The sequence below is a fragment of the Coregonus lavaretus genome (assembly GCF_964263955.1).
Source record: "Coregonus lavaretus genome assembly, chromosome: 1".
In the NCBI taxonomy this organism is placed as follows: Eukaryota; Metazoa; Chordata; class Actinopteri; order Salmoniformes; family Salmonidae; genus Coregonus; species Coregonus lavaretus.
The window spans coordinates 28,643,596-28,660,060 of record NC_139988.1 but is presented as its reverse complement, the minus strand read 5'-3'; the positions used below and the strand labels follow the sequence as shown (position 1 = coordinate 28,660,060).

The 16,465-nt window shown below is 43.3% G+C and overlaps 1 protein-coding gene across 3 annotated transcripts in view; it reads left to right on the top strand.

The window, feature by feature from the left end:
• Window positions 1-4,623: 4,623 nt before the first annotated feature.
• Window positions 4,624-16,465, top strand: part of LOC311108223 (uncharacterized protein) — a 50,651-nt gene continuing 38,809 nt past the window's right edge. For 2 of the 3 annotated variants that reach the window (XR_014610489.1, XM_084150842.1), the window contains exon 1: window positions 4,624-4,818. Coding sequence is in view for 2 of the 3 variants with exons in the window: in XM_084150842.1 (XP_084006968.1) it covers window positions 4,773-4,818 (46 nt within the window). In the remaining variant the exon portion in view is untranslated. The remainder of the gene's footprint in view (window positions 4,819-16,465) is intronic. The other variant, XM_084150843.1, reaches the window with a different exon arrangement.

Here is a 16,465-nt window from a genome sequence, read left to right as displayed (position 1 = left end):
AGTAAATTGTCCGTGTCTGTAGATGAATCTGTCTTTCTTTTTTTGTCAGGTTAGAGTTATGTTGTGAGGTAGCCGGATCTTTTCACGATGGAGTATGTTGTTCCTCCATAGCATAAAGCTGTTGATACTTATCGATTTCCCTCAGGATCTCCTTAGTATCCAGGTTGGCTCAGAACTGCAAGCAGTTGTTTACAAATGTTTTAACGATGTGTCTTTCCCACGACGACCGAAGATGCAACAATGAAGGGTTTGCCGCATGTACTTGTCGTTGTTCTGAAATTAAATGAAATTAGATGTATCTTTGGATTAGACCTCGTAGTAAATCTCTGATCATCTCTGTAAACAAACTGTAGTCCCATACTAAATCACCCACAGAAAATTGGTGGTTCCAAACTTCTTCAATTTAAGAATGATGAAGGCCACTGTGTTTTTGGGGACCTTCAATGCTGCAGACATTTTTTGGTACCCTTCCCCAGATCTGTGCCTCGACACAATCCAGTCTCGGAGCTCTACGGACAATTCCTCCGACCTCATGGCTTGGTTTTTGCTCTGACATGCACTGTCAACTGTGGGACCTTATTTAGACAGGTATGTGTTTTTCCAAATCATCATGTCCAATCAATTGAATTTACCACAGGTGGACTCCAATGAAGTTGTAGAAACATCTCAAGGATGATCAATGGAAACAGTATGCACCTGAGCTCAATTTCGAGTCTCATAGCAAAGGGTCTGAATACTTATGTAAATGAGGTATTTCTGTTTTTTATTTTTTATAAATTTGTTTTTTCTTCATCATTATGGGGTATTGTGTGTAGATTGCTGAAAAAAATACATATTTAATCAATTTTAGAATGAGGCTATAACGTAACAAAATGTGGAAAAAGGGAAGTGGTCTGAATACTTTCCGAATGCACTGTATATGGAGACTGTTTAGTGACAAAAATAAGAGGTTCTATCCTATATCTCTCAGATATAGGATAGACACTTCAGAACAAACTTCCTTTAGATTTTTTTTTGGGGGGGACTATCTGTTGTTCCATGTAGTGAATCTGTTATTCAACACCTTTGTATGGGCTAATAGCAGTCAGGACAAAACATTGTTTTATATATTTCTTTGCTACTTCAAGAGGTCTGAAAATGCAAAATCAAACAACAAAATGATCCTTGGGCCTGAAGGCAGCTGGTTGGCATAGCTAGCTTACAGAAATCGGTGGCAGTAGTCAAATTTGTTTTTAATTGTAATGCAGTTGATTGATGAAGATGACATGAACATGTGTTGGGATTGACATCCATACAAGCATTATACTCCTATTTTTATTTAAACATAGTGTGAAATACTCATATAAACAATAGCCAAAATGTAGGCTAATTTTGCTGGGGGGCAATGAGGAGATTCGGGATCTTTCCCTGGCAGCCCTTTTCCCCACGCGTTTCCATGGCAATTACATTGTTTTGGCCGAGTTCAATTGACCTCTTTACCGCATCTATTTGACTATGCAATCGTTTCCATGGTAATATGGAATGTTCTATCACTGACGCTGGATTACATGATAATGTAGAATATTAATTCAAATTATGCTAACTGATGTGGCTCATGGAATGGAATGTATTTGTTGTAGCCTAATGTTAGGCTGGGTACCAGTCTGTTTAGCTATCATTCCACTCATTGCCACTCCTTGTCATGCTAAACAGACTGGCCTTTCTGCCATTTTCAAATATGAACATTCTATCATTAATGAGCTTGAGGAGAACAGAGGATTTTATCCTGATTGATAACCCTCACAGCTATCATCCAATCACAACGATTATGCAAATATAACTTTTTATCATGTTGGTATTCAGTTGCTAAGCAACCGTTTGTTTGTCGACTCTGTCCAGACATTCTTATTATACCTCAGTGTTCCAGACTATAAACCAGTCTGAGTCTGTTAAAAGTTGCTAGCTCACAACTAAATACATACAACAACTTGCCTAGCAAACGGCTAAATGTTTGTTTTTGACTTTGTTGTTATGATTCTAATTCTATTTTCGAGACTCTACATGTTGTCATGGAATTTTTTATATTATGTTTAACAACCAATCAGCAACTCTGCTGTAAATCCAGCTGCATATTGAACATTGAGAACTCTTTGGCAATGACAGGGAGTACAAGGAGTGGAATGAAAGCTAAACAGACTGGTATCCAGGCTAGCCTAATGTCAGTTGAGTTAACTAAAAAAATCACAGGACAGATTGAAGGTACTCTTTCTGTTTCTAGATTCTATTTCGATGTGAAAAACTTCTGTAAACATTGGATTTGAGTGAATGGTGAGCCAGCTCATTTGGCTCCATTCACGTAGAAGAACAGTCTCATTTGGGTCCCAAATGGCTCTTCGTTCAAAATGCTTAAAAATCGACCTAGAACCATGAAAAATATTGCAAATCTCAAAGCCCAAAAGGTAGGCTACCATTATGTCAGATCGTGAAATGCACATTCAAATACATTTCTAGCTGTCCAAATTATTAGATGGCCTGCAAAAACATGGCCTGCAAAAACACACCGAAGAAATGAGCGTGGTACTGATTGACGCGCTCTCCCAACTATTTATTGTTTCTGCAGTGAGGATTCACCCTCTTTAGAGAATTATTTTGTAACTTATCTGCAGAAAAACGTTGTTTTGAGCTCAAAAAGCAGTAGTACCAGTATGCAAATCAGGGAGCCAAATGAACGTCTCTTTTCTCCAATGCGATTCGGTTCCCGACGTTCACCAAAAAGATCAGCTCAAAAAGAGCCGTTCATTCGCGAACAACCCATCACTAGTTGGCATTGTGCTGTACCACCAACGACAATATGCCGATGCCCAGGAAGCTCCGACTACTCCGGTATCTCAGAAATTGAACCTGACAAGAGTGAGGATGGATTACCGGCAGTGGCAGGTGCGGTGTAGACTGCCGAGTTCGGGCCTAGTTCCGATGATGACAAGGATGATTCTGGCCCAGTGGGAGTGATATTTTTGGAGAGAATGGATCATTGCCTTCTGGCTGACCCATATGTGGTGTCCAGATGGGTGGAGAAGAGGTTGGAGACTGTTGAATTGGTGAAAGTAACTCAAAGTGGACTTGTGCTGATTTTTTTGTGTTTCTTCTGTCCAGAAGGCACCACGCGTTTCGGGACAAGACCTGTGACTTGCTTGCTCTCCGGAGCAGGGCGCCTTTGGAAGGAGTGAAAACTGGAGTGGAGCGAAGTGTTGAGGAGGACCAACTGAAATAGAGGATTCCTGGTGTCTGTGATGCCCACCGTTTGGTGTGACGCAGACCCGGTGGAGAGTGTGGTGAAACAAAGAAGAAACTGTCTGTCCTGCTGAGTTTTGATGCAGTCTTTACCTGACAAAGTCAAGTTAGGATGTGTCAGTTATCCCGTGAGAGTTTTTGTTCCAAACAATTACGGTGTTTTAGGTGCCAAGCTTTTGGTCATGTTGCATCAGTGTGTAGAAGGGAGATTCCTAGATGTGAGAAGTGTGCAGGAGGGCATGAGACAAAGGAATGTGTATTATCGGTGGAAAAAGCTGTGTGTGTTAACTGTAGGGGTACCCATCGTGCTTGAAATCAGAAGTGTCCGGTGAGAGAAAGGCAGGTCGAGCAGTGAAGAGAAGTAGAGGAAGATAGGGCGAGGAATCCTAAGAGGCTCCATGTGAGTAGGCAGAGGCCAATAGAGAGTGATAGGAACAACGTGTTTCAGTAAGGTTGGCTTCTTAGCACTCATAGCCATGTTTAACAAGTGTACCACAGAAATTGAACGTAAATAACAGAAAATAGACGTTGTGGTGGCAGCTGCAGAGAAGTACTTCGGTGTACAATATTTTATTGCAGAGGAGTTACAAGGTGTGTTGAATGATAGTGTCCTGCAGACCCGTCGCCAGACCTCAGTCTTAAGGGGGGCATATGAAATGCATGGGAGGGCAGGGCACAATTATTATTAGCCTACAGTCCGTATATTTAATAATAAATTCCCTCAAGTGGGGTTGGGGTGGGGGTGGGGGGGGGGGCGGGCCCGGCCCCCTATGGCACGCCCATAGCGACGGGTGTGGTGTCCTGTCCTCCCATGCTGCCGGCCTAGTGTAGGATCAGATAGGGCCAAGTAGTGGAATAGTGGGGAGGTTTTAATGGGTGTAGAGTTTTCTGGAGGCATGCCGAAATTCGGAGCCGAAGTCTACGCCACTTAGTCAGTGATTGGACAACACTAGGGATTCTTCAATAAAGTATTTGTTGTCATTCAACGAGACAACAACGTTTTCATTCAAAGTTTTTCATTAAAAAAGTTAGATGTAAAATTGCGAGACAAAGATCTCTTCAGCAAAAACGTCAAAATTAATGACTCATTCGATTCAGCTAGGTGCCAGCCTACGTGGCAGCTGAACTGAAGCATGCTGAAGCATTTAGTTGGTTGGCCAATTTTTCTTCCCCTTTCCCTGTCCTTTTTCCCGTTCCTTTTTTTTTGGTCACAAAGTGTAATGAATTCACACTCCAGAACAGTAGGCGGAAACACGGGGCTAGATAAGAGAAATATGACTGACCTCACACTCCAGTACAGTAGGTGGCGGTATATGCACCTTTCATTTGGTTGCGATCCGCCAATTCATATTTGAAGAAGAAGAAGAAGGAAGCCTGGACAAAACCTCCCAGATTCCCGCAGACATCAATTGTTCCCATGTTCTAATCGTGTTTACTTTGTAACAATGTGTTTTGGTTTTATTAGCGGGTATTTGAGACGATAATGCTAGAAGGTCGCAGTCATGCGGTTCACACGGGACATTTGCAGGCTGTTGGGGCTTGGGAGCGGTAAGAAATCTTCACTTTTTCCAACTCTTCGAACTTTCCTTGGCCTTTGAACTAGGATTGTAACAATTTTATGGAGTGTTTGTAACATTTGACTAGTTACACGGGTAGAATAGCTACTTGGTAACAAAGTTCGGCGCTTTTGTTGCTTGTTGATGATTTAGAAGTTGAAATGCATTCAAATAATAGGGCTACACATGACGCTCTCCCGCTAGCCTTTTCTGCTACATTGGTCTAATGCGGTGGTCGACCGAGCGAAGGGGCTACAACTCTCACATTGATAAAAGTTGGTTTGATTCGATATTCGCCAGACATTCGGACCTTCAAACTTCAATAGCTCGCGAACAGTTTGAGTTACATACATCAGGTTAGGCTCTTTATGAAGCAATAAAAGTGTACAACATTGCACAGTTCTTATTTTCCCGATTCCGACCCGAGTTTCATAATCACACAGCAACAGTGTAGACAGCCTGGAGCACTGTCAATGCAACTAGTTAGGGACCGTCAACAAAGTGCATTATCACAATATTCAAATTTAGCAAAAACAGCTATATTCAATAGCTGTTACACCATGTGACTTAGCTACCTCATTTAAATGGTCCATTATTCCTTACATAGAGGCAAGCTGCACACCTTTTAGGGCTCAAAATATTCCTGCATTCATTTATTTATTTGATACAAAATCACAATATTCAGTCACTCCTTGACCATGTGACCTAGACACCACAAACCAACTTCAGAATGTTCACAGGGTAGGGACACATTGCACACCCTTTGGTTTTCCCCATTAAGCGCATACACAATTTTTATATAAATATTTGAAAATGTAACATTTCAATAGCTCTTCAAGCATGTAATTTAGCAACCTAATTTCGACTATCTATTATTCTTTATATAGAAAGGCATGTTGCACACCCTTTAGTTTTCTCATAAAATGATTCCTACATAAATGTTTGGACACACCTTCTTCTCATTCAAGGCTTTTCTTTATTTTTACTATTTTCTACATTGTAGAATAATAGTGAAGACATCAAAACTATGAAATAACACATATGGAATCATATAGTAACCAAAAAATTGTTCAACAAATAAAAATATATTTTAGATTCTTCAAAGTAGCCACCCTTTGCCTTGATGACAGCTTTGCACACTCTTGATGTTCTCTCAACCAGCTTCACCTGGAATGCTTTTCCAACAGTCTTGAAGGAGTTCCCACATATGCTGAACACTTGTTGGCTGCTTTTCCTTCACTGCGGTCCAGCTCATCCCAAACCATCTCAATTGGGTTGAGGTTGGGTGATTGTGGAGGCCAGGTCATTTGATGCAGCACTCCATCACTCTCCTTCTTGGTCAAATAGCCCTTACACAGCATGGAGGTGTGTTGGGTCATTGTCCTGTTGAAAAACAAAAGATGGTCCAACTAAGCGCAAATCAGAAGGGATGGCGTATCGCTGCAGAATGCTGTGGTAGCCATGCTGGTTAAGTGTGCCTTGAATTCTAAAGAAATCACCAACAGTGTCACCAGCAAAGCACCATCACACCACCTCCTCCATGCTTCACGGTGGGAACCACATATGCGGAGATCATCCGTTCACCTACTCTGTGTTTTACAAAGACAATTTGGACTCATCAGACCAAAGAACAGATTTCCACTGGTCTAATGTCCATTGCTCGTGTTTCTTGGCCCAAGCAAATCTCTTCTTATTGGTGTCCTTTAGTAGGGGTTTCTTTGCAGCAATTCGACCATGAAGGCCTGATTCACACAGTCACCTCGGAAAAATTGATGTTGAGATGTCTGTTACTTGAACTCTGTGAAGCATTTAGTTGGGCTACAATCTGAGGTGCAGTTAACTCTAATGAACTTATCCTCTGCAGCAGAGGTAACTCTGGGTCTTCCTTTCCTGTGGCGGTCCTCATGAGTGTTAGTTCACAGAGGGTGTGCTGTGGGATTATTTAAGATGTATGTTTTCGGAAGATGGGCAGGGACTCTGTTGTCCTAGCCTCAGGGAAACTGGTTCCACCTTAGGAGTGCCAGGATAGAGAAGAGCTTTGACTGGGCTGAGCGAGAGCTGCCCTCCCGTAGAAGTGGGAGGACCAAGGACCAGAGGTGGCAGAACGTAGTACTCGGGTTGGGGTGTAGGGTTTGAGCATAACCTGAATGTAGGAAGGGGCAGTTCCTCTTACTTCTCTGGAAGCCAGTGGAGTGTGCGGAGGAGCAGGGTGACATTGGAGAACTTGGGAAGGTTGAATACCAGGCGGGCTGCAGCATTCTGTATAAGTTGCATGGGGTTGATGGTACAAGTGGGGAGGCTAAGATGGTTTAGAATAAGAGTTTGTCAGCTCTATTCATGGCATTTCTATCTGAAATGTTCCACAACATTTGCCTACTGAATATAACCTTTTTTCTCTCTGCTATACTGATTAGTGGGAGTGGAGGCTTGTCTCTGAGAGCTCCTCAGATATGCTGTTTTCACTAGAGAACGACCGATAATCGGTCAAGCCAATATATATATATATATATATACATATATAGGCGGCAGGTAGCTTAGTGGTTAAGAGCGTTGTGCCAGTAACCGAAAGATCGCTGGTTCTAATCCCCGAGCCGACTAGGTGAAAAATCTGTCAATGTGCCCTTAGTAAGGCACTTAACCCTAATTGCTCCTGTAAGTCGCTCTGGATAAGAGTGTCTGCTGAGTGAGTAAAATGTGAAAAAAATTGTGCCGATATTGGCCTTTTCTAGTCCTTTCTATCTGCTATCGGCCCTTCTCGGCTTTGCCGATAGTCCCTCTACATGGCAAAACTGCTGCCATGCCAGCTGTCACTCACCGCCTGAGCCATGAGCACTGCACAATGCCAAGGAATGTTTAGCTGGGAGAAACATCAGCAGCAAGCTAGCTCATTCTCCAACAGAAAGGTGCAGTATTGAGAAACGTATGAATTGACACAGTGACCAAAATCCTGTTGCAAATATCAGTTTAGTTAGTCACTAATAAGGCTTGTGTCGACGTGCCCGACATGCATTCAATAAGCAAGCTAGCTAGCTAACTAAGCAGATAGCTATGTGACCTGTTAGCAAAGATTACGATAACTAACCCTTTCATCTGTGGCGTTAGCTAGCTAGCTATATTAGCTACTATGCTAGCTAGCTGGCTAGATAAACATTGTGCTAAGATATCAGATAGGAGTTCATAGCCAATGTAGCTAGCTAACGTTAGCTGGTTATCATTTTGAACATGCACCATTTTTGGCAACGAGCCATCTGACTTGCCATGTAACCAGAGTTTCTAAACCTCTTTGGTGTAACGTAAGATATTTACTGGTGTGCTCATCTGACCAGCCGCAACCGTATCCGTAAATTGACTGTTGACAGTCGGATTAGATGATTGTCGTAATAGGGAAAGAAGGAAGTGTTTTAAAATGCCATATAAAGGTTGGCTATAGGTTTAGCTACCTAAGAATCTCCCTGCATGTTTATGGACCAAGAAAGCTTTAGATCAGCGCCAGCATGTGCGCATTCTCACTTCTCAAACTTGAGTCATTCAGACAAAGTGCATCGTCGTTTAATCTTTTTTCCTACCCTCGCTCTCCTTGTTAGACATTATGCACATTTATGGCTTGGTAGCAAATGTCATTGCCATTGAGCTAGTTATCATAGTAGCAGAAAACTGCAGCCAGCAAGTGATATTTTGTTACGATTTAATCCATCTACACACAATAACGACAAAGCAAAAACAGGAAATATATTACATTTACATAAGTCATCTGACCCTTTGCTCAGTACTTTGTTGAAGCACCTATGGCAACAATTACAGTCTTGAGTCTTCTTGGGTATGACGCTACAAGCTTGGCACACCTGTATTTGGGGGGTTTCTCCCATTCTTCTCTGCAGATCCTCTCAAGCTCTGTCAGGTTGGATGGGGCACCATAGGGATGGTGCCAGGTTTCCTCCAGATGTGACACTTCGGCATTCAGGCCAAAGAGTTCAATCTTGATTTCATCAGAACAGAAAATCTTGTTTCTCATGTGCCTTTTACTGAGGAGTGGCTTCCGTCTGGCCACTCTACCATAAAGGCCTGATTGGTGGAGTGCTGCAGAGATGGTTGTCCTTCTGGAAGGTTCTCCAATCTCCACAGAGGAACTCTGAAGCTCTGTCAGTGACTATCAGGTTTTTGGGCTCCTCCCTGACCAAGGCCCTTCTCCCCCGATTGCTCAGTTTGGCCAGGCAGCCAGCTCTAGGAAGAGTCTTGGTGGTTCCAAACTTCTTCCATTTAAGAAAGGGATATTCAAGATGGCGTAGTAGTGCAGTCCTGTTTTTTTCGTGTGTCTGTAAATAGCCTGTAAATACCCTGTTTTTTTGTATTTTTCTTACATATTTCCCTATCAGACTTTTCATCGTTCTACAAAATATACTTTCCTGCAACCCGCCTCACTCAATGTGGAACAGATTCTATTATTGACTTACCTTTTATCTCCAGTTGAAACTAGCTAGCCAGCTAACTAGCTACTTGCTATTAGCCACAGTTAGCGGTATTTCACCCAGAACATTGGATTTTTCTGCCGGAATAATTTAATCACTGGACATTAATCACCGGATCGCAACTAGCTAGCCGCAACCAAATGGATGTTGCTGTTTAGTTAATCACCACTGCCCCCGATGCAAGCACCAGTTAGCCTCGAGCTAGCCTAGAGCCAGGCCCATATCCCGGCTATCTACCTCTCGGTCTACCGAACGGGAGTAGCCAGCTAACTAGCTACTTGCTATTAGCTACCGTTAGCGGTTTTTCACCATTATCCGTGGCCTGCACCACCTACCAGCCATCTCTAGCCTGGACTATTATTCGGCCAGTCTGCACTGTCTGTACAGTGCGTTATCGACCCAGAACATATACGTTTTTCTGCCGGAATCACTGAATCACTGGACCTTTAACTCCGGATTCATCGCTAGCTGCAACAAAATGGACATTGTGGTTTGGCTAATCATCCTGAGCTAGGCCCATCTCCCGGCTATCTACCTCTCTGTCAACTGGACGGGACCACCTAGTGTTGACACGGAGTCCCGCCGATCCTACACGACTGGTCTGCCGACGAAATCGTCTGATGTGGTTACAACAGGCTTCCTGTTACGACGTCAACCACGAAGATTCCATCTGCTAGCCCCGGCCCGCTAGCACGCGCTAGCCGTGGCCTCTTGCTCGCTAGTGCTTTAGCAGCCCCCGAACTACCTCCGAACTATCCTATTGCTGTTCACCGGACCTTATGATAACTCAGCTATACAGCTGAATGACTGCTGGACTGTTCCTTTTTACGGTACCGCATCCTGTTTATGTTTAGCCTCAGCTGTTGTCTTAGCTCTCTCAAATTACACCTGTGATTGCTTTATCCCTCTCTCCCATGTCAATATGGTTTGCTTATTGCTGTTTCGGTTATTTCTAATTGTACTATTTCACTGTAGATCCCCCAGCCCAGCTAAACCTGCCTTAGATAGCTCCTTTGTCCCACCCCCCCATACACGCGGAGACCGACTCAATCAGTGCCTCCAGTGATGAGAGCTCTTTCATTGTTACCCAACGCTTAGGTTTACCTCCACTTTACTCATATCCTTCCATATCCTTGTCTGTACATAATGCCCTGAATCTATTCTACAACACCCGGAAATCTGCCCCCTTTATTCTACAGTGGGGAAAAAAAGTATTTAGTCAGCCACCAATTGTGCAAGTTCTCCCACTTAAAAAGATGAGAGAGGCCTGTAATTTTCATCATAGGTACACGTCAACTATGACAGACAAAATGAGAGAAAAAATTCCAGAAAATCACATTGTAGGATTTTTTATGAATTTATTTGCAAATTATGGTGGAAAATAAGTATTTGGTCAATAACAAAAGTTTCTCAATACTTTGTTATATACCCTTTGTTGGCAATGACACAGGTCAAACGTTTTCTGTAAGTCTTCACAAGGTTTTCACACACTGTTGCTGGTATTTTGGCCCATTCCTCCATGCAGATCTCCTCTAGAGCAGTGATGTTTTGGGGCTGTCGCTGGGCAACACGGACTTTCAACTCCCTCCAAAGATTTTCTATGGGGTTGAGATCTGGAGACTGGCTAGGCCACTCCAGGACCTTGAAATACTATTTACGAAACCACTCCTTCGTTGCCCGGGCGGTGTGTTTGGGGTCATTGTCATGCTGAAAGACCCAGCCATGTTTCATCTTCAATGCCCTTGCTGATGGAGGAGGTTTTCACTCAAAATCTCACGATACATGGCCCCATTAATTATTTCCTTTACACGGATCGTCCTGGTCCCTTTGCAGAAAAACAGCCCCAAAGCATGATGTTTCCACCCCCATGCTCCACAGTAGGTATGGTGTTCTTTGGATGCAACTCAGCATTCTTTGTCCTCCAAACACGATGAGTTGAGTTTTTACCAAAAAGTTATATTTTGGTTTCATCTGACCATATGACATTCTCCCAATCCTCTTCTGGATCATCCAAATGCACTCTAGCAAACTTCAGACGGGCCTGGACATGTACTGGCTTAAGCAGGGGGACACGTCTGGCACTGCAGGATTTGAGTCCCTGACGGCGTAGTGTGTTACTGATGGTAGGCTTTGTTACTTTGGTCCCAGCTCTCTGCAGGTCATTCACTAGGTCCCCCCGTGTGGTTCTGGGATTTTTGCTCACTGTTCTTGTGATCATTTTGACCCCACGGGGTGAGATCTTGCGTGGAGCCCCAGATCGAGGGAGATTATCAGTGGTCTTGTATGTCTTCCATTTCCTAATAATTGCTCCCACAGTTGATTTCTTCAAACCAAGCTGCTTACCTATTGCAGATTCAGTCTTCCCAGCCTGGTGCAGGTCTACAATTTTGTTTCTGGTGTCCTTTGACAGCTCTTTGGTCTTGGCCATAGTGGAGTTTGGAGTGTGACTGTTTGTTTGAGGTTGTGGAGGGGTGTCTTTTATACTGATAACAAGTTCAAACAGGTGCCATTAATAGGTAACGAGTGGAGGACAGTGGAGCCTCTTAAAGAAGAAGTTACAGGTCTGTGAGAGCAAGAAATCTTGCTTGTTTGTAGGTGACCAAATACTTATTTTCCACCATAATTTGCAAATAAATTCATTAAAAATCCTACAATGTGATTTTCTGGAAAAAAAATTCTCAATTTGTCTGTCATAGTTGAAGTGTACCTATGATGAAAATTACAGGCCTCTCATCTTTTTAAGTGGGAGAACTTGCACAATTGGAGGCTGACTAAATACAATTTTTCCCCACTGTATGTACCCAATGCACTAGAAGACCAGTTCTTAAAGCCTTTAGCCGTATCCTTATTCTAGTCCTCCTCTGGTGATGTAGAGGCTAACCCCTGCAGCCCTCAGTATCACTCCTACTCCCCAGGCGCTATCATTTGTTGACTTCTGTAATCGCAAAAGCCTTGGTTTCTTGCATGTTAATATCAGAAGTCTACTTCCTAAGTTTGAGTTATTCACTGCGTTAGCACACTCCGCCAACCCTGTTCTAGCAGTGTCTGAATCCTGGCTTAGGAAGGCCACCAAAAATTCTGAAATGTCCATCCCCAACTATAACATTTTCCGTCTAGATAGAACTGCCAAAGGGGGTGGAGTTAGCCTGCAGAGCTCTATCATACTATCCAGGTCTGTGCCCAAACAGTTTGAGCTTCTACTTCTACAAATCCACCATTCCAGAAATAAGTCTCTCACTGTTGCCGCTTGCTACAGACCCCCCTCAGCCACCAGCTGTGCTCTGGACACAATATGCGAATTGATTGCCCCCCATTTATCCTCAGTTCGTACTGCTTGGTGACCTAAATTGGGATATGCTTAACACCCCGGCCATCCTACAATCCAAACTAGATGCCCTCATTCTCACACAAATTATCAACGAACCTACCAGGTACAACTCTAAATCCGTAAACATGGGTACCCTCATAGATATCATCCTGACTAACTTACCCTCTAAATACACCTCCACTGTCTTCAACCAGGATCTCAGCGATCACTGCCTTATTGCCTGCGTCCGTAACGGGTCCGCGGTCAAACGACCACCCCTCATCACTGTCAAACGCTCCCTAAAACACTTTAGCGAGCAGGCCTTCCTAATTGACCTGGCCCTGGTATCCAGGATGGATATAGATCTCATTCCGTCAGTAGAGGATGCCTGGTTGTTCTTTAAAAGTAATTTCCTCTCAATCTTAAATAAACATGCCCCATTCAAAAAATACAGAACTAAGAACAGATATAGCCCCTGGTTCTCCTCATACTTGACTGCCCTTGACCAGCACAAAAACATCCTGTGGCGTACTGCATTAGCATCAAATAGCCCCCGCGATATGCAACTTTTCAGGGAAGTTAGGAACCAATATACACAAGCAGTCAGGAAAGCAAAGGCTAACTTTTTCAAACAGAAATGTGCATCCTGTAGCACTAACTCCAAAAAGTTTTGGGACACTGTAAAGTCCATGGAGAATAAGAGCACTTCCTGCCAGCTGCCCACTGCATTGAGGCTAGGAAAGACTATCACCACCGATAAATCTACAATAATCGAGAATTTAAACAAGCATTTTGCTACGGCTGGCCATGCTTTCCACCTGGCTACCACTACCCCGGCCACCAACTCTGCACCCTCCGCTGCAACTTGCCCATGCCCCCCCCCGCTTCTCCTTCTCACAAATTCAGACAGCTGATGTTCTGAAAGAGCTGTAAAATCTGGACCCCTACAAATCAGCTGGGCTAGACAATCTGGACCCTTTCTTTCTAAAACTAGCCGCCGAAATTGTCGCAACCCCTATTACTAGCCTGTTCAACCTCTCTCTCGTAACGTCTGAGATCCCCAGAGATTGGAAAGCTGCCGCGGTCATCCCCCTCTTCAAAGGGGGTGACACTCTAGATCCAAATTGTTACAGACCTATATCCATCCTGCCCTGCCTTTCAAAAGTATTTGAAAGCCAAGTTAAGAAACAGATCACCAACCATTTCGAATCCCACCGTACCTTCTCCGCTATGCAATCCGGTTTCCGAGCTGGTCATGGGTGCACTTCAGCCATGCTCAAGGTCCTAAACGATATTATAACCGCGATCGATAATAGACAGTACTGTGCAGCCGTCTTCATCGACCTGGCCTTTCTCAAATGACTGCCTCGCCTGGTTCACCAACTACTTCTCAGATAGAGTTCAATGTGTCAAATCGGAGGGCCTGTTGTCTGGACCTATGGCAGTCTATGGGGGTGACACAGGGTTCAATTCTTGGGCCCGACTCTTTTCTCCGTGTATATCAATGATGTCGCTCTTGCTGCTGGTGACTCTCAGATCCACCTCTACGCAGACGACACCATTTTGTATACATCTGGCCCTTCATTGGACACTGTGTTAACAAACCTCCAAATGAGCTTCAATGCCATACAACACTCCTTCAGTAGCCTCCAACTGCTCTTAAACACTAGTAAAACTAAATGCATGCTCTTCAATCGAACGCTGCTGGCACCCGCCCACCCGACTAGAATCACTACTCTCGACGGGTCTGACCTAGAGTATGTGGACAACTACAAATACCTAGGTGTCTGGTTAGACTGTAAACTCTCCTTTCAGACTCACATTAAGAATCTCCAATCCAAAGTTAAATCTAGAATCAGCTTCCTATTTCGCAACACAGCCTCCTTCACTCATGCTGCCAAACATGCCCTCGTAAAACTTACTATCCTACCGATCCTTGACTTCGGCGATGTCATTTACAAAATAGCCTCCAACACTCTACTCAGCAAATTGGATGTAGTCTATCACAGTGCCATCCGTTTTGTCTCCAAAGCCCCATACACTACCCACCACTGTGACCTGTACGCTCTTGTTGGCTGGTCCTCACTACATGTTCGTCGTCAAACCCACTGGCTCCAGGCCATCTATAAATCACTGCTAGGCAATTCCCTGCCTTATCTTAGCTCATTGGTCACCATAGCAGCACCCACCCGTAGTCTGCGCTCCAGCAGGTATATCTCACTGGTCATCCCCAAAGCCAACACCTCCTTTGGCCGCCATTCCTTCCAGTTCTCTGCTGCCAATGACTGGAATGAATTGCAAAAATCTCTGAAGCTGGAGACTCTTATCTCCCTCAATAACTTTAAGCATCAGTTGTCAGAGCACCTTACCGATCACTGCACCTGTACACAGCCCATCTGAAATTAGCCCACCCAACTACCTCATCCCTATATTGTTATTTATTTTGCTCTTTTGCACCCCAGTATCTCTATTTGCACATAATCTCTTGCACATCTAGCATTCCAGTGTTAATACTAATTGTAATTATTTTGCACTATAGCCTATTTATTGCCTTACCTCCAGAACTTGCTACATTTTCACACACTGTATATATATTTTCTGTTGTATATTTTTACTTTGTTTTTTTACCCCATATGTAACTCTGTGTTGTTTTTATCGCACTGCTTTGCTTTATCTTGGCCAGGTCGCAGTTGTAAATGAGAACTTGTTCTCAACTGGCTTACCTGGTTAAATAAAGGTGAAATAAAATAAAATAAAAGAGTGATGGAGGCCACTGTGTACTTGGGGACCTTCAATGCTGCAGAACTTTTCTGGTAGCCTTCCCCAGATCTGTGCCTCGACCCAATCCTGTCTCGGAGCACTATGGACAATTCCTTCGACCTCATGGCTTGGTTTTTGCTCTGACATGCACTGTCAACTTTGGGAACTTATATAGAAAGGTGTGTGCTTTTCCAAATCATGTCCAATCAATTTCATTTACCACAGGTGGACTCCAATCAAGTTGTAGAAACATCTCAAGAATTATCAATGGAAAAAGGATGCACCTGAGCTCAATTTTGAGTCTCATAGCAAAGGGTCTGAATACTTATGTAAATAAGCTATTTCTGTTTTGTTTAAATACATTTGCAAACATTTCTGAGAACCTGTTTTTGTTTTGGTATTGTGTGTATATTGATGAGGGGAAAAAAGTATTTGAATCCATTTTAGAATAAGGCTGTAACATAATGTGAAAAAAGTCAAGGGGTCTGAATACTTTCCGAATGCACTGTATGTGAAAGGGAGCAGAGTTACAGCCTCACTCTATCCAATCGTAGCAGTAGGATCAAGTTACAACCCGCCCACTTGACAGATAGCTGAACTAGCCAATTGAGTCGTTTCGAATTTTGTCCTGGCAGCCGAGTTGTTTAGAGATATGTCCTGACAGCTTTAAAAAAAAAATTCAGATCATGGAAAATGACAAAAAATACTAGTTCCATTAGCATCCGTGATCACAAATCATGACGTTACATTGGACCATTTGCCAAAATAAGCTCAATAACGGAATGCATGCTCACTCTCCTGTTGAATATGCATTCACCTATATTGTGAGTATGGCGTCTTAATTTACCCAGTTTATCAAGAGATTTACCGTTCAAATAAAATGATTACCATTATGTTATGTAGTTAGGTTGGTAGAAACAAAGTCAAATTTGTTTGATTTTAAAATTGATGCATACATGGCTGTCTCTGGGAAATTTTGTCATCAACATTTTCGAATTTAATGATATTGAATATCGGCCTAAAATATTGGCGATCAGCCTCCTTGACCCCCAAAAATCGGCATCGGCCCTAAAGAATCCATATTGGTTGTTCTCTAGTTTTCACAC